Here is a 23220-nt window from a genome sequence, read left to right on the forward strand (position 1 = left end):
AGTACACCAAAATCTCATTCCTTGCACTTAACCACGGCTGTACAAAACTACATTTAAATGCAGCAATCCCACTGTATGGCTTCAGTGAGGTCAGTTACCTTCAAAGTCATTTCTCTCCCCTCCAGGAATTCTCTGCAGATTCAACTCAATACTAAAAACCTCACTCAATTCATTGACATAATTTAGTTCAAGAGCAGTAGATACAGAGAGCTGGTAGAATCAACTTTATTTACAGAAAGTTACTGGGAAAGTGTCGAGTTAAAAAAGTATGAAAACAATCTTACAAGGACAAGCTGGTGATTGCATGTTTTACACAGATTGCTTTAGGAACAACCGCTAGGAGTATATGGGTGACCCCCAACAGACTCCACACTGGAGATTTCAGCTTGCTATTTCTGTACAGCATTGTCTCTGCCAGACTGAAACAAACCCACCACAGCATGCTGGCAATTGGTATAATACAGGCAAGTGATTCCCCTCCCTCCCTCCCCCCTCCCCACTGCTGGTTTTGCATTCAGTGAGACCTAAGAAAGAGCAAGTCTGTGAGAATTCTGGGTTCGCTTTCACCTTTAAAAGAGCACACAGGCCTACGCTAAGAGAGGACATGACAGCAGGACTAGACTCAACACAAGTGAGACAGTGACGTGAGGAGCCATGCAGAAGGATGGAAGAGAACATTTAACTGTTCAGAAGTGAAACAGGCTTAAAAGGAACATAATATTTTAAAACCAAATATACACAGTAAGATCACAAAACTACCCCATCCTCTCCCTTTCAAGCCACAGAACAAGACTCCAAGGCAAGTTTCACAGTAACTGCATCAGTAGATGCACACTAGACTGAGGACAGTTCTTGGGACTCCTCTCTACACAGAGCTGGAGGCAGCACACAGCATACCACAGCTATGACTTAGGAGTTGAAGGGTGAGGATTCAAAGGCTCCATTTTGATGACCTTTAGTAACAGGTTTGAAAGATTAAAACAAGGAATATACTGCAGCTAAACAAGGATCAGCACCAGCCCTCTTGGAAGAGCCATGACCAGCAGGTACCTACAGCCTCCATGGCAGACTAAAGACCTGACTTTCATCATTACTATACCAGGTTCCATCATCAAGGCTGTTTGAAGACTAAACAATTCTTTGATTTGGTGGCAGGAGTCACTCACAAAAGGAGTCAGACCTCTGTTACAGACAGCAAGATGTGGGCTTTTTACTTTGACACTTCAGCTACACTGAGTGCACAGTATGTGACAGAAGAATGTGACAGGGAGGCCCAAAGGAGATGAGCAGCAAGAAAAGGCAAAGCAACTTTATCCTGTTCACTCACACTTAAGATATGCAACTTTAATCTTAAAGTAAGTCCCACACACACAATGGAGAAAGATCCAAACCATAGGCACAACTAAAGCTCAACTGTTATCAGCTACTCTTATGTACAGCTGTATAGATTCAAAAAGGCTAGTCCATGTGTATATATACAAAAGATTGTTTATACACAAGTCTGTACACAAGGGTCTATACACATTTAGTTTTCTGCAGGAGGAATCAATAGCTGCTACCTCTACACTAGAGAATATCAGCACTTCATTCACATATCTTACAAAAAGAAAAATAGACACTTCCAGGATTAAACTGGCTTTGTCTTGCATCTAAATTTCTTCAGGCTTCACTATTCAAGCCATAATGGATCCTTTAGTCTTGATGCAGACATGAGACCAGGACAGGTGCCATGTGCTTTAGTCTCTCGAAAAGAAATTTTGCACAGAGTGCTAAAAATAAAAAGCCCAAAAAAAAAAAACCAAACAGAGGTGAAGTCCTGACTATGGACATTTTATCCAATCTAAAGAATCACAAGTGTTCCACCCAGTGGTCACTGTTCACTGCCGGTATTCCAGTTCATCTACACTGATGACTTTGGATGGCATGGAAGGGAGAGGTTGCTGCAAGACATCGGAACCAAACCACTTTGCAAGGCCAATGGGAGAGCCACTCCTCTGGCTGGGGCGATGGTCGAGCTGTGTGTGCCCATGAGATAACCCAGTCCGAGGCAGCACGTTTTGGGGGGCTGTCTGTGCACCAGCAGGTGATCCCTGTGCTCCAGTGCCTGTGAAATGTAAAGCTATTAGAGGTGGAGTAATGTTCACCCAACACTGAAGATTTAGCTTACAGCAATCACCCGATAAGGCACACAAGTCAAACATTGCTTTCACTCATGCTATTAGTCCTGGGAACTCTTCAGCTGTGCATGTTTCTTCTCATTAATACTCCCATAAACTGCCTGACACTGCCAGTTCTGGACAGCATAATGCAGGTTTTAACTGGAAGGCCAGCAGCAAGTAGCATCTTATTTTAGATTGGGCAAGAGGCCTCTCACCCAGCAATGAGGACTGCACACAAGCTGCAAAACGCAGATATTAGTAGCAAAATGCATCTTGAAACTTAATGCTTCACTTGGACCTGCTAGCAAAAGCCTGCAGTAACCAAAACTGCTCCAGTACCCACACAACAGAAGTGATTATGAGTACCTGAATTAAAGTAGCTTCAGAGTAGGCTCAAAAAGGGCAACAAGTATAGCATCTCTGGGGCAGGCCAGTCCGTGGTCTAGTGCTCTTACTCCTATTTTATGTTTAGCCTACCTGATCGTTGTAGCTGCTGTTGCATCATCGCTAGCTGCAAAGGTGTCCCAGAGCGTGGATTTAAGATGTGATGGCTTGCTGTTGGTAGCGGGTAAAAAGGTTGGCCAAGGATGGGAGTAGATATTCCCTGCAAGTGAGACAGGTCTACTCCAGGTGGAAGCATACCTGTTGAAAAAGAGCAAGGAAATGCTTTACCCCATAAGCATTAGGAATTAAAGCAAGCCAAGCATTTATATATTTAGATGGGTTGGAATTTATTGCCTGGTTTTAAACATAAGTTTTGATGTAAGAAATATGACCAGTAATGAGTTTCAGTTTGTGCTGTTCCTAACAAAAATCAGTCTTACAGAGAAGATGCATTAGCCTAAGGGAGAAAAAAGTAAGTATGAATTACCTGCTTGCAGCAGAGGAAGATGTTGCGGATGAACCCCCTGTGCCAGCATTCTCTGGACCAGTCCTGGATGCAGTTGATGAGCAGGCCGTACGATCGGTACATGGGGAACAAGGGGTACTTGATGAACAGGACGAAGAAAAGGGCCTCCTGGTACTGGGGAGGCCATTGTAGGAGTCTTTCTACCAGCTGATTTAGGCCTGTAGTCTTGCTCTTTGGTGCAACGATTTGCTTGGGTAAGAGGTGTGGAACATGCAGAGCGCTGCAGTGCGGGTAGTTTGGTACCTAAGGTGGGCAAAGTTTCTTGATCTGCATTCTCCACAGAACTAGACAGTAGGTTATCTGTAGCTAGAATTGAATACAACTATTATAGTCCACAGCTAGGGATGACCCCTAATGAAAATTAAAGCTAATGACGGGATTTGATAGCTAAATTCCAGGCCTAACTGAACTTGAGTCATATATTAATAAGCATCTGTCTTTCCTGGATACTTTCAGCCAAATGATTTCAAAACAGTAATGAGAAGGAATGTTCCACAGAAATCCCTTGCCAGCAAGCTTAAATTAGGTCACAACTGGCAGTAACTCAACCTTTATTTTCTATTCTTTCTCAAAAGATTTTGAGCTGGCAGCATGGAAGAATCAGTCCTAAAGGCAACAGGAGGTACAAGGGATCCTCCCTAGACAGTATTATCATTTGCAGTTGTGGCACTAATCTAGCCCAAAGTGGTTTTTCAGTTTAGATGTGTCTGGGGGTTAGCAGCAGCCTTTTATATCTGACATCTGCTGCTTATCAAGACTTGGGACACTAAAGCACCACAAGAAGCTACTTCCACAGATCACCTAAATCAGTTAGGCAACACTCAAAATATCTTTGAGTCATCTGCTACCAGCTGAGGTAGCAGTAGTAGTTGAAGCACTCAAAGGAAAAAAGTCCCCTGTGCAACAGGACCTTGAACTACCTCTGTGGTTACTAGTACTGAAGCAAAACATCATGGCAATTAGACATGTCAGTCCTACTGGGTCAGGCAACTGGTATCAAGCATTTTCTTTTAATAGCCACTTACATCAGTTAGAGTGACAAAATGCTTCCCTGATCTGCTACAGATCTTAGAAGAGCTTAACTGGTCTCAGCTTTGATTGTAAGATGTCTCAAGAGGGCTGTAAGTTGCCTGCATTCCGTGACTGGTGTGGAGACATACTAAAGCCTTATTGTTAATATGCTTGTTAATCAAGACCAATTGCAAAGAAACAGTTCTGGTCCAGGCCTTAGTGCCACCATCACTTACAAAATGACAGATAAGGGGGGGGGGAAGATTTAAACCCAACACTGCACTTGGAAGTGTACCCTCTCCACAGTTCTAACCCTTCCTCTTATTATATAGGCTCATCTCTACACCCTCCTCATTTCCACAAATTAGGAATGTCTACATTTAGCCTGGGCATATTATGTACTGCAGGTCTTTGATTCTATTCCAAATCTCTTTTGTATATATGACTTTAAAGCCATTACAATACCTTCATTTGGCCTCTGATTTTCATCTTTACCATCACCAACTTTCATTTTCCCAGAAACTGGCTCCTCTCTGCTCTTCTCCTTGCTCTCATACATCTTGCGAATCACCGAGGTAGGTGTGAAGGAGGGAGACAGCTGCAGAGAACATAGTAAGAAGCAACACCTTTACTCAGTGCTCATTATCTAGGCCACACTTAGTTGTGGGTGGACACCAATTCTAGCACATCCTTCCCATTTCAGGCTCTTCTCAATCAGCTACTGTGTGCCCACGATTTTACTTCACCTCATTCCATAGCTTCATTTTATGGTTTAAGCACGTCTCTTCAGCTTTTGCTGAAGTCCAATACCTTTATTGAAACCAGCAGATGCTTGCAAAGTTAAATGCACATTTAACAGGCTTGAAAAAACCAGATGAGCTGTATTTTTAAATTACAGCTGTTTCCTCCTTGCTACATAACAGCAACAGATCCTACAGAGCTGCCTTATCTGTATGAGCTCAGAGCTGATGGATCTGCAGAAAACTATTGCCCGTTCAGTTACAGAGCATCTGTAGAAGCCACTCACTTGGAATACAAACAGAAGTGCTTATTTGATTTAGCAGCTGAGTCTATTAGCCCTGAGCTGCAAGCAAGTACTTGACTGATCAAATTTAGATCAAAGCAACATTCTACACAGTACTGAAGGCAGCTAGGCCACAGCTTGGCTTTGAGATTTTATTTGTTTTCAAAGCACCCCTGAAGCTCTCAAGTGATATTTCAACCTTAGACACTTAGGTCAGTCTCTTCATACCAGTGTTCTCTAAAGTAGCCAATGGCTTTCAGAAACCGTCTTCTGAAAGCTTAAGTACCAAACCAGAATGCCTGAGTTTTCATAGTTTTCTTCCTTTTGTTTCATAAGAGGCAACATTAATGGTGCTTCTTCAGTCTTAGAAGAGACAGTGCTCAGAGAAGGCCATTTTCCAAAGTGAAGACACTAGGTTAAGTACAAAGCATAATTTGTTCTTGGATCATGCAGCCATTGATACAATGCGAATATGATTTATCTCTATGGCCTCCCTTTCTCCCATCAATTTACTATTGTTATAACCTAGTTACTGCAGACACTTTTACAGCTTTCCCTGCAATCCTCATGCATTAGGTACTAACCATGCTAGTGATGGATGCTGCAGGGGCTGGAGAAGATGCATTCCCTCTGTGTCCGGGTGCAGGCGACTTCGTCACTCGCTGCTGCCTGTTGAGGGACAGGAAGTTGGTAAGCAGCAGCTCTACTCTTGGCACAGAATGAGACACAGGCTTGCTGAGAACCAATACAAGCTTGAGTGACTAGTACTAATAGCTAGTGAAAGACAACACTCATGTTAAAAAGCAGTTGACAGTGAGCCCCTTACATTTTGCAGTCAGATACTCACCTGTTTCTGTAGCCATCTCTGCTTTTGTCCATTTGTGGTTTGCCAAAGCCATGCTGATAGAAGTTTGCTGCCTGTATGGCTAAGTCATGTGGTAATGCCAGTCCCTCCAATGCAGCTTGCTGTATTTCCAAGGGACTCATCTGAAGTAAAATTGTTTAACACACACAAATAAAAGACTGCATTTGGTTGGGCCTTTTTTAACACACTGAAGATTTACTGCTGTAACTACTTCTGGCTTCAAAGTGTCTGCCTACCAACAGCCATCTGTTTTATTGACAGACAATGAAGTCTCAAAGAAATGTTCCACTGGAGATACTAAGATGGGTCCAATTGCGATGAGGTTTTGAAACTGTACTAGATTACTTGCATCCTCACACTCAGTGAACTTAAATAAGCACAAACACCTGAATGCATCAGCTATGTATATGTTTCCACAAGTTAGTTCTAGACCACACAATATAAAAAGATAAAGCAAAAACCATTTGATCTAACCTGTGAAGCAACTGGACTCATGGGCTTCCTTACACCTGGAAATGGATCACCAAGCAATTGCTGAGAACCTTGTCCAAAACCTAAGGAACATTCAACAGTTGTATTTGAAAGGAGTAACAGTTTCTTTCATTAATATATAACAAAATCCCTTAAGTTCAACAATTCCACTTCATTAAGGATTCCCTGGGAAGGCTCTCAGCTCATCCCTTTAAGTCTAGAGACAGCTTCATTTCTCCCTTGTCACTAGGCTGGAGAGCTACAGGGAAGCTACCAGGAATGCTTTGCAATACAAATGGATAAGTTGTCCCTGAAGATTACCTTCTTACACAGTAACTGCACACATTACTCCACACCAGTATTTACTGTGAGGTCCAGTTGATTGGAGATTAACACTAGAGATTAATACATAAAAAGGCATCTTGCACTCAAGAGGCAGACACTGACCTAGCTGCCCACCAAGTGCCAGAAACCTGTTATTCTGTAAATTATTCTTTAAAAACTCAAAAGAAAAAGGCTGTTTTGCAACCAGTCTCACCAATGGGTGAAGATATTCTATGGCGCAGGTAATCTGCAGAAGCAGCTCGAGTTGGAAACACAGGTGGGATAGGAGGAGAAGGTGCTCTTTGTGTCAGTAAAGAGGATGCAGGCTCCAAACCACCTATGAGGCCACTTAAGACATTTGATGAAGCAGGTCTGGTAATGGGTGGACCAAGAAGTTCCTAAGAATAAGCAATGAAAGAACATTGAGTATGATCAGTTTATACAAAGGAGCTCATTTCACTGCACTACAGGCTATTTACAGCAAGTTGAAAAGACAAGGTGGACTTGTGCAACTGGATACACCAATTCTGGACTGCCCTTACAATTAGGCACTTAGCCAGGTTTTTCAAGTTGTAATTATGGGAAATAGCATGACAATAAAAACTCTGCTGAACTAGTAACTAGTTCTCTCCCTCTAGAGAGTCATGTCTGACTACTGACCCCATAATTGCCTTAAATACCTTAGTTTCAAACAATTCAATTTCTTCTCACTGTGGATATGCTTTGCAGTACTTACCCCTCACCGCCCCCCTCCCAAGCAGTACCTGCAGAATATTCTTTGATAGAGGCTGGCCTGGCATCTCTGGAGGTGACATGAGGTGGCTCTCAAGGCTCTGCTAAGAAAATGAACACATTGTAAATTAGCTGTGGATTGTCTCTTGATGCACTCGTTGCAGCTGCATTGCTCTCAGCAAGAGAGATAATTTCCCTTGTTCTGGTAGAACAATCATTTATGCATCAGTCAAATAAAATTCCAGCAAAGTTGAGGGATGAGCTGGCTCACAGATATTTCCTAGCTAAGAAAATGCCTAGTGCTAGATTGCAAACACGTAGTTGAATGTGCAATAATCAAGTTTCAGATATATATACCTATATAATTGTGTAAATTGGAGACGAAGCATTGGGCCAAGTGGTCAGTTGAAACTACACAAACACCTTTCAGTTTATGCATATTAATTATTTAAGCTGTATTTCTTGCTCTGTTGTTAGATGTATTATATGGTGTCAGTAGCAGCAACTGGTAGCTTCAGAGTCAAGCATACTGTTTAGGCAGTAAGTGGCAGGATGAAATATTACACTGCAATCTCTTCCAGTCTAAAGCTCAGTATCATCTTTTGTTCAATTTTAACCTTTCAGGTAACAGATATTCAGTTTTGTTTTATCTTGGGGCAAATACTTTTCAAATCCAAGTTAAGAAGTATTAGAATGTGCACTGACATACCTCTACTAAAACAGGTCACTAAAGCAAGACACCTGAGCTTAAGTATTAGCTGCAACTATACTACAAACATTTTAAGAGATGCCTTTCAATAACAAAACTAAGGCAACCATTAAACTAACACTAGTGAGTCTCCCATGAAGAGCAGACCAATGCCTGTTATACAGACAGTACCTTTTCTATAGATGTGCTTGGTTTCATTAAGTAAGGTTCAGACAGGATGAGTTCAAGTGTAGGAGAATGTTACTAATCAAAGTGTCCTCTATAGAAGATTCAGCTTTTCTGTAATACAAGATTTTTTGGAGGGCAAGTATTTATAGTTTTCAAGTCCAGTTATTAATCCTTTGGATTAGATATCCACACAAGTCCACTTTCAAGGTGGCAATCACACTTCTCACATCGTATTAACGTTCTGGGGCTTTTAGAAACTTAACATGAAATCAACCCTGTGAACTCCAAACTGAAACACACTTAATTTGATTAACTAAAAGGACCAAAGCACTTCCCTTCCCTTCCTCTCCAATTAACAATATTCTAAATATAAGCCTACATTTAATATCATACTGCTGTATCCAGTCCTGGCTCATGTTATCAGAGGGGTTTCCAGTTCATAACCCATGTCTGAGCACAGTTCAGGAGAGCCAGGTGTCTGCTACTTACATTGACTTTGGGCTGTGAAGGTAGAGTCCCACTTGCCTTCATACTGCTGACCAGTTTATTAAATGCAGTCATATCTCCATCTTTCTTGATCTGTCTGGAGCCAGTGACATTCAATGATTCCTCCATTTGCTCTGCCATAAACGGAGTAGCAATTTTTCCCTCCTGATCCACTTTCAGACCTTTTAGCCCAGCTTCAACTTCTTCCACTGAAAGTACAACTCCTGAATGTGCTGAGAAAGAGAAAGAACAATAAATCATAGTTCTCTCATGCAGGTCTTGAATACAAGCTGTTTGAAAACAAGGAACAGCAAAACTTATCTTCTGATATTCTTACTGGCTGTCAAATCACGTCTGACTATTCATCTGACAACTCTGTTCATTTTCTATTAAGAAAGCGCCATTTATCTTATACTCAAGGAGAGACAGACAGTGTAAGTGTTAAACTGTCTGAAGCCATCATAAGTAGAGAGAATACATACCTGGAGTATTTAAATACTTTGGAGACTCAGTTACACACATTGTTTGCTGTGGGTAAAGTTTAAAGTGGATTTTTCTTTCTCAGAAGTTAAAACCTCTATAAGATTTCACTGGCATAACCAAAATAAGGTACAAGCGTTATTAAGCAGTATTTTTTCCTCTGGGTATGCATATATAAGTATCTATCGGTGCCTGACATCAAGGTTAGATGTGCTTTATGGACTAGCTAACACAAATCACAAGAGATGACACCTTAAGAGAAAAGGAAGAAGAGACAGGAGCATGCCATGGGTTGCTGTAGCAGATGTTGGCCCAAAGAAATAAGATTTACTGGAAATTTGGGCAAGAAGGTGGAGAAAAGAAGCAATGATGCAGACATGCAGCATGGAACATGAGGAAAAATATGATGCTGGTGAAGAGAAATTGACCTGAAACCTTCACAACACCTGAAGAACTGTACAGCATTTTATAGGAATACAGAACCCACATCAGGTACTTTTGAGTGAATGAAGCTTCCCCAATGTTTTGTTTGTTCATCCTTTGTTTGCGAGGATCAAAGCTTAAAAAGCTTTTAGTAGGGAAGTCAGATTAAGCAGAACACAGAAGACTCGCACTTCCATTTAAGTCAAGTTATGAAAATGTCCTCCACGTGTTAGCTGACATTCCATACTTCCAGACTGGATGCTTACAAATATTTACAGTGCTTGGATGCTTTCCTTCCTAGCGACACACATCAGAGCACCATTACTTTTTGTTCAGTCCAGGTTACACGGCAATACATGCTGCTTGCCAGAAGGAATCAATTCGGAATTAGACCTTGCGATTTCAAAGAACACATGCATTTTGTACTCTCCATGCATGCTATGGGCCCAAACATGCAAATCCCCAACTTGGAGGTGCCTTTGAGCATTAAGTTTGAAGTCAGCCCTGAATTCTGTTTCAAACAGCTGATCATAGCAAAAGTGAATCCCAACAGACCAAGTTCCCCAGAATCCTGTGATTCTGGCCAGGTTGACATTACTAAGGCAAATCTGTTCCTATTAATTAATGCAGTCACCAGTGAGCACAGACACTCTATTTCAAGTGGTAGCAACAGCCTGGAGAAGTTCAAGTTTAGAGTATGCATTTGACAAAACTGACATCCTCAACCCACTGTTCATCTTCTTAGATACTGATACTTGATGAACCACATTGATCCATTATAGATGCTTGCAAGGATGACTTACACTAAGGTTTTGGTAGATCCATTACAGATGCTTGCAAGGATGACTTACACTAAGGTTTTGGTAAACCCAGAGTTCAAATGCCACAGTTTCAGAGCTGACATTACCGTTCTCCAATGTGAAAATGTAAATGACATGAACAAAGCTGGAAACTCAGATCAAGACTTACATCATCTTAACTTATGATTATTAATGGCCAGTAAGGCGGTCTGATAGAGTCCTGATGTCATCCTGTGAGTAGGATGAAAAGAATCAGGGATGATTCTCACAACTGAGATCTGTTGAATATTGGGTTTCCAGTAGTGTAAGTAAACCTACAGTACTTCCTACTCCTGGACTTAGCAGTTGAAGTTTCCGAATACCAAGCCTCTTGCCTTGAGATACTGCATCACCAGAACTTGACAATATCTGAAGAGGCACTTACTGCTCTCTCTAAGCTTTTCCTTGTTGGCTGAAAGACTTGAGAGAAGAGGTTTTAAGTCCACTTTGGCTTTCTGTAGCATTTCTAGGATGTCCACTTTGTTTTCAGAGTGGTCTTCCAATGGAATGGGAGCAAAGTAGTTTCCAGAGTTCTGGCCAGGGGACAGAATGGCTTGCTCTAGACCTGAAACAGCAAAACCAGGAGCACTGCGACATCAGTTTACCAACCCAATGTCTCAAGATGAACACACACTGGCAACCAACTTCAGTAGGGCACTGACAAGTTATGCCTTGCACCCCTTGCCTGAGATCAGCTGGAAAGTCATCAAAAAGCATGAGAAGAACAACTGTTAAAAATTAATTTACAAGCTGCTTACTGTAAGAGCTTCAAGAAGAACAACAAGTGCTTAAACTGGGAGAATTCACTGTCCTAAAGTTTTATCTGCCATGTTTTTATTGAACCAGTAGGAAGGTATATGGAAGGAGGGTATCTGACCCTGCACTGTCCCAGTCTTACCTGCTAGCCTCTCCAGTTCCTCATGTGGTGTAGATCTCAAGCTGCTTGACCGACTTCCAGAGCGACTCGGATTAGAAAACCACCTGCTGAACCTACTGGCAGACACCGAGCCTTCCCCCAGCACATCCTCTATCATCTAGATTAGGCAGGGAAAAAGATAATCTTTTTTGAAGCAAGATCAGCAATGTGTGAGAAGCTTTACTGTGCAATCAGGATTATTCTCCTACAGATAATGATGCTGTTCCAAGAGTTTCAAGGCTCTGAACTGCCTTTTTAACTTCCACTAAGGTAGCACTTACATAGCATAACCCATCACACATCTTTTATGTATACCAAATATTTGTTCAGAGTAAAACCTTAACTGAACCAGCATAATCAGGGCATCCAAAGACCACTAAGTGCACCATTCCAAAATGGATGTGCTCAAAAAAAGACATTTGCCACAAGAATGAGAACACATTACAACAGTGAGTAATTCTGGAAGTCAGATGGCTCAGGGTTCGTCCCTGTTGCTGTGTAGCAGTTCTCTGAACCATTGGATTTTCTGTAATCATGATTCAATTCAGTTCCTGCACTGCCCAAGGACTGGAATGAAGTACAAAGACTTGCAAGCAGCCCAGAAGGACTTGGGGAGAAGGCCAGCAGCTAAGGGCTACTTGCTTGCACTTCATATGCTGAACCATTCTGGGAGTGAGAAGGCTGCATTCTTCAAGTCCATGGAGTCTGCAGCAGCAGCAGCAGCTAGTACCTTCTGCCTCCAGGCAGAACTGAGGTCACCAAGCAGCACTTTAGAGTCTGTCAGACCTCATTATAGTTTACAGCAACTGTTCACTTCCTGGCTTACAAGTATTTTAAGACTAGTACATTATAAAAGTGAACTCAAACTAAAGCTTCTCCTACCTTGTGTTTAGCTAACAGCCTGCTCAATAGGCACCATGCAGCACATTTACTTCTAGGAAAAAAAAAAGAACAGCTTCCTTCTGCCAGAGAAGCTGTTTGCTCTGAAACATGGGGCACTCAACACTATTTACAACAGCAAAACCAAGATACAATTCATCCATTTGGTTTTGACTGTTTGACATGTTACAAGAATTGAGACAGCCAAGTCAGGAAATGTACAAATCTATTGTAACACTTGTCACAGACACATCACAAAGACAAAGAGCATGACAATATGCTCTGGCTAGCGTGACTCAATTGTTTTTGACAGATACCTGCCTACTGAAGTTTCACTAACAGGTATTCTGTGACTTGTGAATTCCCTGCTTTTGAAAGGAGACACCATCTGCTGATACACTGAAAATGAGACTGTCAATTCTAAAGACACAATTTATATCTTCCATAGGGAAAACAAACTCTTCACTATATATTTGTCAAATTACTGCCACCACATGATGAACCTTTTTTTAATACAAGCAGCTTCTTCACATTAAAGACTATGTAAGGCTTCCATTTTTTTAAACCATAATGTTTCTAAGCTGTATCAGATCAGTGTCTTTGCTATCAGGATAGATTTTTAAAAACAAACCACATTTACTTTTCTATAATAATAAGCTTTTTACTCAAATTCCATCTACTAATCAGTTATACCATCTAGAACAGTCAAGAACAGCTTTTCTTCCTAGTGTTGGAAAGGTCAGAACAGAATCAGTCTGTAAGTTAGGCCCATACTTGCTGGACCTGCTTTGCTCTTCTTGTGGTGAAAACAAAAAAGCACATAGGGAGAACCAAACAGACTGGTTACAGCTTTCATACTAAAAAGTGAACACCAACCATACACTATGACCCCTAGAGATCAAGTGTTCAAGAGCTGCACACTATCAACTGAAGTACCAGAATCCCAATCAAATCATGGCTACAGCTAAAAATCCACACTGGAAAACACTTAATGGTGTGTCAGTCTTATTCATGTTCTCGCTACTAGCTCCTAAGTACCAGTAGCATTCCACCTATGAGTTAGCGACACAGAGTACCACATGAATAACATAGTTTAAACATGCTTTTGACTGAATCAGGACACCATGTTTGTTTTCCTAACTCTGTAGTAATAGCTTGCAATAATGAATTGACCACAACAGAGATTTAAGTAGTAAAGATTCAAACCCTTTCAGACACACATCATTGCAGCCACATTACTGGTACCGATAAGAACATCGCTATATGTCAGTGACAATATTTGTCAGATGTCTCCAGGCTTACAGTCTCCCAGAAAGCTTGAACAGAACATCTTATTTGGTGAGATTCCCAAACTTAGATGCAAAAGGTTACTTTGAGCTATACTGAATTTGTACAGTGAACCTTCTCTGAACGTATCTATAATGCTTCCAAAGAAGATTCATCCAGGATGCTATTTTGAGTCTTCAAGTAGTGATCAAAGAAAGGACAAATAATCAACTAGTTTGCCTCATACACCTTCTCTGGAGACAGAACCAGTCCCAGGAATAACACTTCAAAGTAACATCCTAAGACTCCAAAGCTAAATCTCTACAAGCTCATTTTAGACTTACACATCACATAAAGCAACTTTCACAAAGCAACAAGTTTAAGCTTTCAGTGAGTGCAGCAGCAGCAGCAACAGCAAAAATGCTTCTCATGAATACAGCCAGTCTTAAAAGAAAAACAACCCTCACCGAAGCCAGGCCAGGAACACTTTTATCCAAGTTAAAGAACTCATTGAAGTCAAACTCTCCTGGAGCTGGTTCTTGTAAAACAGCTTCCCTAGGAACTTCTTGATCTGCTGGCGTTTCATTGGCAAGGACAGTTTGCACTTCATCCTCTTCTGCCACTCCACCATTGCATTCTATCCCTTAAAAAGAAAAATCAAGTGATTGCTGAGTCACTGAACTTCATTGTTTCCTGTGGGAACAGTGCCATAATAGTCAATGCATTTGACTAGGAATTAGAAGCATAGGCCCAATCTAACATCCTATGTGATACTTTACCCTTTACACTGTGCTGGTTGAAGTCTGCCACAACAGAAAGTAGCACCCACTAAAACTCCTAGCACAGAGCTTCTGGTCTGTAATTAAGACTGTCTACTTCAAGAAAATAAGAACTGCCATTGAACCATGTGTGAATAATTGCATCCTGATCATCCCAGGAAGTATGAAGAACATGACAGATGTTATGTCACACCAAGCAGAGATAGCTGCTGCAGTAAGTTAAGAGCTGTTGCTGTTTTTCCATCAAGAATCCTTTAGCAGCAGCTGTCTTCTTCCTAGGTGTCCCCGAGAGCAGATTCCCCAAGAACTAGTACTTGACATGAATTCTTGTTTCTGCCAACACATGACAAATACCGCTCCTCCTCCTCCAGCAGGAATAAGTCCCGTGTCATTTTGAAGACTCAATAAACTTGCATGGGTGCTGTAAAAGCTGTTACAATTAGAAACCTAGCATGCTTGAAACTGCACTACATCTTAGTTAAGTGAATACACAACTAAACCTAAACTTCTCAGGTTCAGGTTGTCCACCTGCAGAATTTCTAGTATTAAGAAGTCATTTCTCTTGCCTCAGATAAGTTTATACTACAGCTTTGCAGTGGTAGGAATTAATTGTAGACTTGAAGTCCAATGACAGCAGACAAATTCAGACAGTCTCCAAATTCAGCTTTAAGCTCCATTTCTGCCAGCTGTAGGTACAACTCATTTTTCCTAATAGTAATACTATCATTAGGAACACTATTTGAAGCCTCCTGGGGTATTAGCTTAGTTTAAACCAAGCCTTTAGCACCCAGCAAGATACAAATATGAACAAGACCATTTTAACAGCCTGTATCACTCAACACCCATACAAGGTTTCTTCCAGTCTCTCAGTCTTGCCTTTCTTTGAGAAAAACAGCATTTTATCACTTACAGGTACTTGCAATCTGAAAGATTACTTATGGGCCTTACATCTTCTGCTTCAGGATGACCAAAAGCTTAAGTGCAAGTTTAAGATACAGGTTGGTAAACTGCATTATTCTTTACACTTGCCTGACCTGTAACAGTCACCTCTACATCCAGCAGCATGCCACACCAGCAGACAAGCAAGGCTCTTGTCAGAGCTGCCATTACCTTCTTTCAGTGAGGCCGTGCGTCGCCTTGTGCGTTTTCTACCTTTGTGATCTTCCTCCAAAATTTTATCATCAAAGCCTGTGAGCTCAATGGTTTCAGACTGACTTGTAGGACCAGCAGAGAACCACTCGGGTTCCTCTTCAGTGTAGGAGTCATTCCTCCTTCGCTCCCCAAAGACACGTTTGCTGTCACCAAACTCCCTCTGAAATGGGATGTTAAAATTATTAACCATAAAATGCTGTTTCACAAGACATCTCCATGACCTCAAAGCAAGGGACAGCCTTTTCACACCAGTTCTGTTTTAATTTTCTAAACAAGGTTAATACACACACTCCACATGCTCAGTAAGCTTTTCAATGTTAAGTTTTACAGTTGAATTTCTACTTCATTACACTGAAGGCTACCGGTCTGCGAGTACCTGTATAAACTCAGGTTTGCATCCTGAGAGTTAGGCTAGTGGTTCCTCCTTTAAAAGGAAACCAGAAATGCCTGAAAGCATGGAAAGCTTCCACCTGCTGAGGTTAAAGACAACCCCTCACTGACAACTGCTGGGTTAAGAACTACAAGTGAGCTATTAGACTTTTTAATATCTTGCTATTAAGTCTACCACAGGCCAGGTATGTGAAACACACAGCATTAGATGCATGCCAGTTAAGCAATCTAAAGGACTCAAAACTTATTTTGAAGCACTGAGTGCTCACCCTTTACACTATAAGGGTGCTTTTAAGAAGAAATTGCCTACTTGTGTGGCACACAGCTGCTGTATGCAGTCAGCCTGCCTCTGCTGCTTTTAGAGCAAAGCATCCAAAACCTCTGATTTAACATACAGCCACAAAAAGAACAAACCCTGAAGCGTTTGTCTTTGTAGTCCCTCTCTCGATCTCGGTCTCTCGCATCTCTAGAGTCACGTATGTCCTTCTCGCCACCCCGGTGGTCCTTGTCAAAGTTACGAGAAGAGATTATTCTTCCACTGCCAATCCTACGGCCACCAATAACACGGACACCATCGTTCTCCTTTTCTAATGGGCTTCCCGAGCGCCGTGAGCTAACAGCTGCTGTTACATGACAGCCACCTCCAAAGCTTCGCCTCTGTGGGCTTAGGACTACGTCCAAGTCATCTTCTTTCACTCGCTCCCTTGGATCTACAAGTCAAAGACCAGACAAAAAGCACTGAAATTTAATGTATTAGCAAATACAAGCTAGTTCTGTGTGCAATAACCTTCTGTCCCAACAGCCTCACTGCTATCCTTTTTGAAGGAAAATACTTAGCACTTAATTTTGCAAAGCTAATCTAGCCAAGACCACAGGAAGTGCAGAGGGGAAAAATAATTATATCTACAGTTGGATATTGAGGAATTGTTGCAGTCTCATAGGAAGTACCCGTTTTCCTACTACAGACCTAAGTACTTAGTCTTGAACTGTAGAAAAATTGCACTACTGCAGATGTATTTACTATCATATCGCAAGAACAGCAGGATATAGTAACTGACTGCTACTGAAGTTTGTTCTTAGATAAGTCACCAGAAACTACAGTCAGGGCAACCAAGAATTTCTTGACTCTTACTTTGTGCAATCAAGCAATTAGAGACTGTGCTGTACCAAAAGAAAGGTTTTGCCAATGGCCTATGCTCAGGTTTGAGTCTTGTGCTCTAAGAACGCACTCACCTACTATCCTACGCATAAGGGAAGTCCGATCTGAATCCAAATCTTTTTTAAAGCTTTCCACTGGTGAAGTTCTTCCCGACGTTGGATATAAAGATGCATGCCACTTCTCTGGATCCCACACCCCATCACTATGAAAACAAATCACAGGGTTGTTTGCTACCTTGGAGTCTAGTAGATAGCTCATAACACTGCTGCTGTAAACCTAGAGTTTACTGACTAGCAATCTGTACAAGTGAAACAGCTTTCATATCCAGCTTCTACATCTCTGCCCTACTACACTTTATTACCTCATACATGGTATTCTGGATCCCTTCTGTAGCAGTAAGGAAGTATAATACTCAGAATCATATCATAAAGGGGACAACATCTGGTTTGGTGAAGTTTGCCTGGTACACTGGAAAACTAACAAGTAGATCATAGAACTGTACACTGTCATTTCTCATTAAGAAAATGTTACCTCAATCTCATACTTGTACAATAAATGAACCCAAAAAGTAAAGATACTGCTGTTCAGCAAATTAACAAACAAGCCAAGAAGATTCTCACCTTCATTTTTAAATGAGGTACCGTCAATATGGGAGAGTAATCCATCAAGCAAGTCAGCTTGTTGCAACATGACCTAGTTGGTCTGTGCTATACACCCATCTATACTATTGGTAGCTGTCCTATGGGTCTTAAGATTTGTGTTGTGTGAAGTTATTTTCTGCTGGATCTCATATTATAATCTTTGTTCAAAACACTAGCTAGGGCATTAAGCCTTTCCCAGCAGATTAGTACCTCTGGAAACGCTGTCATACACTAAACTTATGTATCTTGCATGAGCATAAGTGCACTTAGTGAAGAATTTTTTGCAATTTAAGCTTTCACTTTGAAGGAAATGTATACAGTTTTTGAATAATCAAGACAATACCTGTCATATTTTTCAGAAAGACAAGAAGGTCTTTGCTTAGAGTAGGGACGCTCTTTAATATCCAGCAGTTCCTCCTATTAAAAAAAAAAAAAAAGGGCAAGAAGTTAGTTTCAGTTCTCACCCAGACAAGTTTCAAGTGACAAAATCTGTTCCAGACTGCCTGTTCAATGCAGTGTTTTGACAACCCGAGTTTCCCAGTATGTCATTTCACTTTGTGTGAAATGCCACAGTGTAAAGCTGACATTAGACAGCAAGTTTATTTTTCAGTTCTTCTAGCAGTGGCCACTGAGCAAACATTTATTTGAAGCACTAAATCTCCCCAGTCAAGCTCAGTCCTTCAAAGGCTGTTCGCATCATACATGTTAACCTATTCACTTCCCTGGACAGTTTGGCTTATAGGTAAGGCTAGCATCATTGCTAGCAGAGCAAATAAGTTGAATGAAATAAATATTGCCATGCTCAATACTGTATGAGTTGCAGCAGGTAAAGAAAAGCATTACCACAACACCAGTTACTAATGTAGATTTGTAAATTCCACACAAGCTTGCCATTTCTGATTACCACCCATTCCAAGATATCCAAGTGCATGCTATACAATTACCCAACACCAAATCAATGCTGAATGATTACTCCAGTTTTTCCACTTTCCACCAGCTTTCAAATACAGTCTGTAGTTTACTATTGCACACTCCTGAGCAGTTGGTTATTTGAGGCAGAGTAGTAATCAATCTACAGCCTCACTGCAGTCTGCTCCATTTAAAAAGCATTATTAATGGTGTGACTATCGGTGCTTTGAATCATCATCGACTTGGCTGCAGTCAAGATGCACATTTCTAATTAGAAATTACTCATTCTCCCTAGATTACCTTTCTTCAATCTGCCTCACTCCCAAATGTACTGAAGTGATTCAGAACTGTGCAGATATCAGTGGGCAGCTGGAAGGATAAAGAGATCCAAAGAGCAGACACCACATTATCAGCCAAACTGAAGAAGAAAGTCTCTTTACTTTTTTTCCAAATAATACAATATTGTCTAGAGCTTTTACATCATTATCCTTACATGATTAAAATCAGCTAGGTGAGCTTGATACTTGAAAGCTTCCAGATGGCAGCTTGGTAGACAAAGATCTTAATACACACACACAGAGAGATATATACATACAACCAAGCATCACCCTGGACTATTCTTCAGCAAAAAAGGGAGGGAGACTGGTCTCTCTGCCCACAGCTTCCCAAAATAAACCAGTGCTGTAGTAAGTGCATCAGGCTATGATAGTATTACAACCATTAACAGCACTGTCAATCACTAAATTTGAAATTGCCTGTTTTGTTGGCCACGAGAGGGAGTCCACAGACTCTCCATCAGACCCTATTGCAACTCTTCCATTGGGGTGAGGAAAATTTGAACCGTTTCTCTGCTTTAGCTCATTAGCTGTGCACCCCTGGAGCAACAGCATCTAAAGAATTAGAAAAGACACAGCTTGGACTATATAACACCTCTCAGAGTATATTAATGCTGGCACTTCCAGGGTGTTTTGGGGTTGTTTTTGTTAATTCACACACCAGTACTTTTAAGCAGATGGGGAAAAAGCATGTTTTATTGAAACAGTCCAGAAGGATTCCTACAAGCTAATGGTTTTTCTACTGGTATTAAAGTAGATAAAGGAAATCAGTCCCTTTCCAAATCAGCAGCACATGTCCTGAACCAGTGCTCCTCCCATCTCTAATCAATAGGAAACTGGATCACATGGGAGTGCTTTACAACGTGATTACCTGAGCACCTCAAACCAGCTGCATCTCAAATATTACTTGTGAAATAAAAAGCACCACCAAACACAAAACAAAACAAAAGAGACCGAAAAAAGCCCCAAACATGATGCAAGATCTTTTAACACAGATTTGTTTCTGGTGTTTGACTCCTCAGGAACCAATAGATAAACAAGACTCGATGTCTTCTGGCACTAGTTCTGCCACTTTATCCTGGTCAGAAACAATATGTACTAAATTAACAAAAGTGAAGCTCCAAATGCACTGGTTTCAGCGTACAGCTACCACCAGCACTAGGTGAATACTGCCTAAAAAGGAAACAGGATATGAAGCTGCATTCAGTTACTAGTCTTGAGAGGAGCTGGGTAGGACTGAACTAGCACAGACACCACTTCTCCAGCAGTGGAAGCTTAAAGACAGCTCCTCTCCTTTACTTTATAGTTAACTGAGTAACAAGGTCTGAGCAATAGGACATTTTGCATCTTAGAAGTGCACATCTTCTCTAAGAAGTTACAGTTAGAAAGCCATACTACTCCCACATAAGCTGCATCAAATCCAAATCACTGTTATTGATGTCTAGTCAAAATAAGCCAGCCCTACTACCTTGACAGAACAGAGACACAATGATAAGTTCTTCTTCTTTTGAAGACCACCTGCTAGGAAGCTAACAGTTCAGAATTCCTCAAGATAACACACTCAGGAACAGTACAGTCTCATCCTGTTCCACACTTCAGGCCATTTGTTGCAAAGTATCTTAATTGATTTCCACAAAGCAATGACCACCTGTTCCCACAGCTTTCAGCAATGGGAAAAATCAGCAACCATTAAAGAGTCCTTCTAAAGGCAAGTTTCAGCAGTGGGACTAAAGCCCCAAACCAGATTTAAACCTTACATATATATATTCAAACCCACAGCATATCAAGCTCACTTAGTATTGAAAGAATCCTCGTTTACAAGTTACTCAGTTATTGCTCTTCCATACATATATGTATTTAGGTACCACAGCTAAACAAAAGCACCTGTATTGAAGTTCCAATACTAAGCATTAGTTGGAATCATAAGTGCTTAGGCTTCTAGCACCCAAACATGAGCAATTTTAAGACTACAAAAGCCATCTTAGCAAACAAATTAAAGCTCCTGATAAAATCTAGTGTGCTATACATTCCAAGAAGTGGCATCTACTGTAAGGAAACATTCTGGTCAACTTCTTAAAGGAATATTGCTGAAAACTAACCAGAACTATGGAACCCAAGTCTTGAGCAAACTGGCAGAACAACATACTTGAGCCTCTACCATAATCTTTCCACCACATGCTGTGAGGTGCTCAGATACTGAAATACAGTGGGAATCAGAAGTGTACCACAGACGGGACTGACACAGCCACCTCACATTTAACAAGTTACACATCTTACACCACCTCGCAAATCCCGATCCAGGCAAAGGCCTTCCTGCCTTGCCCTTACCTCCCGCAGAACCTGCACCTCCCACTCTACTTCAGTGACCAAGAGCTCCGTGCACAGCTCAAAGAGGGAAGGGGAGAGAGCCCACCTTTGTGTAGCGATGTGGGTACTTGGTTGTAATTCTATTCAGCTCCAGGAAAGCATCACCATTTTCAGTCTCTGTTAGGCCTCCTCTTTTATCCATGATTACTTCAAAGCCTCTGACCACGGACCTAATTAAAACAAAACCAAGCCGTCAAGATTTTAAGGCATATATTTCCAGAGGGTGCCTCTTCCTTCCAGCCTATCTGGGACCTGGCTACACCAGATAAGGAACGCGTTTCCCCACACTGCCTTATTTCTGCCTGTAGCTTCCCCGCCCCGACCAAGCAGGTCCCGCTGAAGTGCCCGACCCGCTCCCGAAGCCCGGCCGGACCGGATCGCAGCCCAGCTCCCAAAACTCTTTAGCACAACAAAGGTCCTTCCGTGGGCACGACCGGGACAAACAGCGGCGACCATCAGGGTCGAGGGAGCGGGGCCGCCGGGACACCCCCACCCCGCGTGGCGTGGCGGCGGGGGCAGCGCGGCCCGCGGCGCGGCCGAGGCCCCGTCCCGAAGCACCGGAGTCGGGGCGGGAGGGTACGGACGGCGACAGGGCAGGTGACTCAGCGGATCCTCACCTGCACCGGCAGCCCCCCCCCGGCCCCGGCGGTCGTACTCACCGCTCCGGCGGCGGGTCTCCAGACGGCGCTCCGCTGAAGGCCTTAGAGCCGCCCGCGGCGTTTCCTGCTCCCGGCCACCGGCTCCGCTTCGCCCCTGCCCGGCCCCCCCCCCCCGGCGGCGCCCTGCACCGTGCTCAGACCCCCCCTTTACGCGCCACACGCGCCCCGGGCCGGCGCCGTCCCCCTCCCGCCTCCGCTCAGCGCGGCTCCGGCCCCTCCGCGCTGGCTCGCGCGCCCGCTCCCTATTCGCCCGACTCTGTCTCTCCTCAGCCGCCGTAACCGGGGCCTTCCGCTGCCCACCCCGCACCCCTTTAATGGCCCGCGCGCAGGCGCGGCGGCGGGCGCGCGCACCGGGGCTCCCCCGCGCGGCGCCTGACCGGGAAAGGCGGGCGGCGGCGGGGCCGCGCTCTCCCCGTTGCCTGGCGGCTGCGTCCCCGCCGCCCGCCGGATCGCTCTCTCACCTTGCGAGCGCTGCGGTAGATGAGGAAAGGCTCGGGGCTCCCCAAGGGCCCGCAGGCATTCTCGGCGGGCAGCCCTGCGGGGGAGGCGGCCGCCGGGAGCAGCGGCGGCGGGACGTGGTGCGCGCCATGTGCCGGGCGCTGGGCACCGAGAGGCGGTAGCGGGGCCGGGTCCGACCCCGCAGCTGGCAGCGGACGTGTTCCCGCGCCGCCGCAGGCCCGCTGCTGTGGAGAAAGCGCGGGGGGGGGGGGAAAGGGCGGGAAGCGGCGGCTGGAGCGCGGCCCCCTCAGCGTTCGGGGCCGAGCCGGCAGCGGCGGCGCAGGCGGGAGGCGCGGCTGACAGCTTCGTCCTCGTCCCGCACCGCACGTTCCGCGGAGTAAATCACCTGCTGGGCACGGACCCCTGCCACTGCCCGCCTGCCGCCGAGCGCCTTTGCCGTTCCCGCCCTGCGTGGCCCGTCCCGGCGGGGGGCGAGGTCTGACGGGGCCGGCCCTTGATGTGCAGCAGCAGCGCGGGGCCCTGGCACGCCGCCTGCCAGCTGGTCTGTGGTTTAGAACACCCTTCCTCAGCCTCTGCTCACAGAACTGGCGTTCCCATGGTCGGTGTGGGCCATCCGCACGCACCTGACAGGTCCTGTAGTTGTTGCTAAACCACGCAGCGGAGATTGCTCACACCGTCAGTTGGAGGAATTCACTTAGTGAGGAATTC

The 23220-nt window shown here is 43.5% G+C and overlaps 1 protein-coding gene across 8 annotated transcripts; it reads right to left on the bottom strand.

The window, feature by feature from the left end:
• Positions 1–201: 201 nt before the first annotated feature.
• Positions 202–23087, bottom strand: EIF4ENIF1 (eukaryotic translation initiation factor 4E nuclear import factor 1). 8 transcript variants are annotated; one of them, XM_062631283.1, is made up of 19 exons: positions 22515–23084; positions 21441–21564; positions 18127–18200; positions 17217–17344; positions 16398–16693; positions 15552–15753; positions 14130–14305; positions 11500–11635; positions 10987–11166; positions 8863–9092; positions 7529–7597; positions 6979–7162; positions 6444–6523; positions 5952–6091; positions 5689–5773; positions 4546–4678; positions 3031–3375; positions 2637–2801; positions 202–2104 (listed from the first exon to the last, which is right to left on the bottom strand). In XM_062631283.1, the coding sequence occupies exons 1-19, from the start codon at positions 22640–22642 to the stop codon at positions 1878–1880; spliced, it is 3102 nt and encodes a 1033-aa protein (XP_062487267.1). In that variant the 5' UTR covers positions 22643–23084; the 3' UTR covers positions 202–1877. The 8 variants fall into 8 exon arrangements, with proteins under 8 accessions (XP_062487267.1, XP_062487271.1, XP_062487265.1 ...); XM_062631287.1 differs by having other exon boundaries at positions 3031–3093; positions 7529–7600; XM_062631281.1 differs by having other exon boundaries at positions 7529–7600; positions 22515–23083.
• Between the last annotated feature and the right edge of the window lie 133 nt (positions 23088–23220).

The sequence above is a fragment of the Pezoporus occidentalis genome, unplaced genomic scaffold, assembly GCF_034315485.1.
Source record: "Pezoporus occidentalis ecotype Australia unplaced genomic scaffold, CSIRO_AGI_Poc_V1 ctg37, whole genome shotgun sequence".
In the NCBI taxonomy this organism is placed as follows: domain Eukaryota; kingdom Metazoa; phylum Chordata; class Aves; order Psittaciformes; family Psittacidae; genus Pezoporus; species Pezoporus occidentalis.